The sequence below is a fragment of the Gekko japonicus genome, unplaced genomic scaffold (genome assembly GCF_001447785.1).
Source record: "Gekko japonicus isolate JY-2015 unplaced genomic scaffold, Gekko_japonicus_V1.1 scaffold1662, whole genome shotgun sequence".
Lineage (NCBI taxonomy): Eukaryota > Metazoa > Chordata > Lepidosauria > Squamata > Gekkonidae > Gekko > Gekko japonicus.
In genome coordinates, this window is record NW_015168099.1 from 333,183 (window position 1) to 338,200 (window position 5,018).

The 5,018-nt window shown below is 51.5% G+C and overlaps 1 protein-coding gene across 1 annotated transcript in view; it reads right to left on the reverse strand.

Moving 5' to 3' along the window:
- DIS3L2 (DIS3 like 3'-5' exoribonuclease 2) overlaps positions 1 to 5,018 on the reverse strand; it is a 364,836-nt gene that overhangs the window by 281,308 nt on the left and 78,510 nt on the right. The window contains exon 6 of the mRNA XM_015414784.1: positions 593 to 694. Coding sequence (XP_015270270.1) covers positions 593 to 694 — 102 coding nt within the window. The remainder of the gene's footprint in view (positions 1 to 592; positions 695 to 5,018) is intronic.

Consider the following 5,018-nt stretch of genomic DNA (forward strand, 5'->3'; position numbering starts at 1 on the left):
TGCAGGCGCCCGTCACCTCCAGCCCCCGGGACCATCCTCCGCAGGCGCCGCTCTTAGGCCGGTCGCCTCCAGCCCCCGGGAACGTGACGCTGCGTCTGGGGTGGGATCCAGACGGCGTGGCGAATGGGAGGTGGGCGAGCCGGTGACGGCCAGCTGAGCCGTCCAAACACTGTTGGTGTGAGTTTGCGTCTTACAGCTTTATTATAAGGGAGATACACACACACACACACACACACACACACACACACACACACCCCAGATGTTGTTTGGTTATATGTTTTTAGCTTTTATGTTGGGCCATAAATATAGCCATGCCAATTCTTCAAATTATTCTGGTATCAGAGATCTCATCGGTTGGGATGTGTGTCACCTCCATCAAAGGTAATGATCCACTGACCACTGGGATCCAGTCCTGAACAGCAGGCCTCTCTACCAGACTTTTCACAAGGTACTTCCTGGGAACTTACTTCCCGGGAACGGCGACCTACTACGACCTTTGATGGGAAATGTTAAAAGATGCTCCTTCCGGCCCAGGTCCCGTTAGCCCTCCCCCCCACCACCACCACTACCCAAAACAGATCAAAGCGCTGACCTTCCACTGGTCCTTCGGAAGCAGCTTCACCGCCACAATGTCCCCATTCAGAGCTCTGTTGCGAGCAACAACGCCGTCAATGAAGATATCCCGGATGCCGTCCTGGAGAGGAGAGACCAAAACAGAATGAAGAGACGGCCCTTGGCCAGGGGAAAATGCTTTCGGAGCGGGGTGCAAGCGAGCTTGAAAGGGCATCGAAGGGCACGGGGGCTCCAGGACAGACACTACCGTGCTATGAGTGCCCCTTTTCAGAGGTCGGCACCCTAAAGAAAAAAGGAAGCCTCCAGTCTTGGGCAGGGTCCTGGGGAAGGAGGGCTTTGGAAGTGCAAGCAGAAAACTATTTGAAAGAGAAATCTGTTGCACCCTGGATATGCCGGAAGGCATTTAGCGTCTGACTGAGGAGGCACAGCTAAAGGTCTCTTAAGCATACATAAGGAAGAAGAACGGAAATGACTGGGAGAGGAAGGAGGCTGAGAGAGGAAGGAGGTGTGTCCCCTGGGTGACGGCCATCCCAATTGTTTGGTCCCCAACAGAGGATATTTAGCTGGATGGAAACCACTGGAAGACCTTCCCGTCACACACAGATTAAGAACCTGAGAGACTTCATGCTGGATCAGGCCAAGGGCCCATCCAAGTCCAACACATTAAGATGTTCACCCAGTGGCCTCCTGCCTTCCCCACCTTTACAATGGCAGCGTAGCTGACACTAGCTAACAAAATTTTATTGCGGTCCGAGCTTTTAAAGGATTAGAACCCACTTCTTCAGATGCGATGAGTAGGCCCTTACTATGCGGATGTTTTATGTAGGAGGATAAGGGGGAGGGGGGACCATAGGATCAAGTGGGCATGGAATTCAATTAGTACAGGGCAAAGTATAATCATGTGAAATTCAAGTAAAATAAATACAGAGACCATTCACTATGCTAGACTAATTAACACCTATAATGGGTAGAGAGACCTGGGTTTTGTTAGCATAACTAACTTACCTAAGGGACCGCCTTTCCCCATATGTTCCCCCAAGGGCACTTTGGTCGGGGAGCCAACATCTCCTGGAAATTCCAGGCCCCGGGGATATTAAATTTGCTGTTACCAGAGCCAGGGCATTTTCAGTGGCGGCTCCTACCTGGTGGAAGGAGCTCCCGGAGGAGATCCGGGCCCTGCGGGACCTTTCTCAGTTCTGCCGGGCCTGTAAGACGGAGCTCTTCCGCCAGGCTTTTGAATAGGAGCCGCCGCCACCACTATTCCACCATCGCTATCTATGCATCATCGCACCACTATCACCACTGTGTGGTTCCATCAGGGTGCGAGGTGACCCTGAAAGGAGGGGGGCGGGAGAGAGAGGTCATCATCAATGCTTAATCCAAGGACAACTTCCAGGCACAGCAGTAAATCTCTGTCCAGCATTGGTGTTTGTATTATATTGTTTTATTCTGTTTTATGCTGTTTTTATCTGTCTTAACTTTGGCACTCGTGCCTCGTTGTTAGCCGCCCTGAGCCTTTGGGGAGGGCGGGATATAAATCTAAAAAATAAATAAATAAATCCTAAATCCAAAGTCGGGGGGGGGGGCGGTAATGTGAAACCTCATAATGACTCACCAGTTCAGCATTTCAACTAGCAACTTTTGTACAAACAAAAGCAGGCGGGATGGAATAGAGCAAACCAAAAAGCTGGGCAAGGACATTGTCCCCTGAATACACGTGATGCTGCCACACGGTGAACCAGACCATTAGACTGGCAGCCACTGTCGAGGGCTTTTACATCCCCTACTACCTGATCCCTTTAACTAGGGACAGTGGGGATTGAACCTGGGACCTTCTGTATGCCAAGCGGAAGCTCTACCACTGAGCCACGCCCCCTCTCCATTGGTCCTTGCTGACCAACAGGGTGGAGAGTGCACCAGAGAGGAGGTGCCACCACTGAAAAATGGCCTGACCCAAGCAGGCACCCATCGATCCATCACACTGCATCTCACCTTTCTGCTGAGAAACTCCGAGTGGCCTACGTGGTTTGCCCCTCCTCCGTGTTATCCTCCCTTACAACCCCATGTCGTAAGTTAAGCTGAGAGAGAGCAACCGGCCCAAGCTCAAGTAGTGAGCTTCACGGGAGAGTCTCCCCAAACCTACCCAGACTCTCAAGCCACGACACAACACAACAAAGATGGCTGGGACAAAAACCTTCTGTTGATGACCTCGTTAAAACTGTCCAAGAGCTCCGGGGGGGGGGGAGAAGAAGAAGAGGAGGAGGGGGTGGAGGAGGTGGAGGAGGAGGAAGAGGAGGAGGAGGAGCTCCCCACAACAGACACCCTGTGAGGTCGGTGGGGCTGAGAGAGCTCTGAGAGAAGAAGAAGAAGAGATTGGATTTATACCCCACCCTTCACTACCCAAAGTAGTCTCAGAGTGGCTCACAAAGTCCTTTCCCTTCCCCTCCCCACAACAGACACCCTGTAGGTGGGGCTGAGAGAGCTCTGAGAGGAGGAGAAGAAGAAGAGACTGGATTTATACCCCGCCCTTCACTACCCAAAGGTATCTCAGAGCGGCTTACAAACTCCTTCCCCTCCCCTCCCCACAACAGACACCCTGGGAGGTAGGTGGGGCTGAGAAAGCTCTTGACAGGAACGGCTCTTTTTCAAGAACAGCTCTGACAGAACTATGACTTGCCCAAGGTCATCCAGCAGCTGCAAGTGGAGGAGTGGGGAATCAAACCCGGTTCTCCTAGATTAGAGTCCGCGCTCCTAACCAATACACCAAACTGGGTCTCAGAGCAACATGGAACAGCTCGATTGTAGCCCAGGAGCCCCTGAGAGGCCAGCAACGTTTCGGACGGTCTGAGTTTTCAAGAGTCAAAAGTTCCTTTCATCAGCTACGAAGGGATCCTTGGCTCTCAAAAGCACCTGCCCCCAAATCTTGTCGGTCTCCAAAGTGCTGCCGTATTCGAATCCGGCTGGACTAGAATCTAGAAGACCCAGGTTCGAATCCCCATTCTGCCCTGGAAGCTCGGTGGGTAGCCTCGGGCCAGTCAATATGTGTGAAAAGAGCCACATGTGGCTCCCGAGCCACCCTTTGGCCACCCCTGGAGCAGACAATACCGACCTTAATGGACCAATGACCTGTATCAGCATAAGGCAGCTTCATGGGCTCCCTCCATCATCCAGCCTTTCTCCTCTCATGTTCCTCAAAGACAGGCACACAGCTATACAACTCTCTCATGGACCAGCCATGAGTTAGACTCAACTGGGGATCTTAAATATCAACGATTGTAGTAATCATTAAATTGTCAGGGGGCGTGGCATATGCAAATAAGTTATGCTAATGAGTTATGCTAATGAGCTCCGGCAGCTCTTTTTCTACAACAAGACCCCTGGTAGTAATCATTAAATCGCAACTTACCAAAGAAGAGGTTCGTGAACCTCAGTCACGGACCTCTTCTTCTTCCCCTAGTTCTTGGTTTACTCAAGGCTCCAATCCTAAACCCACTTCATTCCTAAATGCCTAAATTTAATGGGCTCTAACTTCTGGAGCTGCGGTGGCTCAAGTGGCTAAGATGCTGAACTGCAGGCTGTGGAAGGTCGGTCGTTCAGCAGTTCGAGACCCGAGTGTGCCGCATGACGGAGTGAGCTCCCGTCTCTAGTCCCAGCTCCTGCCAACCTAGCAGTTCAAAAGCAAGAAATTGCAAGTGGATAAATAGGTACCACTTCGGTGGGAAGGTCACAGCGTTCCATGCGCCTTGGTGTTGAGTCATGCCGGCCACATGACCACGGAAACGTCTTCGGACAGCGCTGGCTCTTCAGCTTTGAAACGGAGATGAGCACCGCAACCCTAGAGTCGGACTCGACTGGCTTTCGAGCAAGGGGAACCTTGACCTTTTAACTTCTGGATGGAAGTGAAGGCAGCGTGGTATAGCCCCACCTTCTCAGATCTCGTAAGCTATGCAGGGTCAGCACTTGGAAGGCAGACCACCAAGGAAGGCTCTGCAGAGGAAGGCAGTGACAAACCACCTCTGCTTCTCCCTTGCCATGAAAGCCCCTTGCTGGGGTTGCCGTAAGTCAACTGTGAAGTTGACAGCACTTTACAAACATAAGGAGGAGCAAACAGCAAATGGTATAGCCTGATCTTGTCAGATCTCTGCATAAAGTAGTGTTTCCTTTTATCTGTCCTAAACCTACTGCCCCTCAGCTTCATTGGATGCCCTTGAGTTCTAATATTTTGGGATTGGGTTGGCCATTGCCTACCTCTCTGTAGCAACTCAGGATTTCCTTGGTAGTCTCCCATCCAAGAACTAACCCAGGGCCAACCCTGCTTAGCTTCCAAGATCTTAGCTTCCAAGATCTGCGCCATCCAGGTCAGGTTTGGAAGAGGAGAGTGGAAATAAAATACAATAGCTGGGATATGTGGGGGAAGGGAAGGGAAGGGAAGGGAAGGGAAGGGA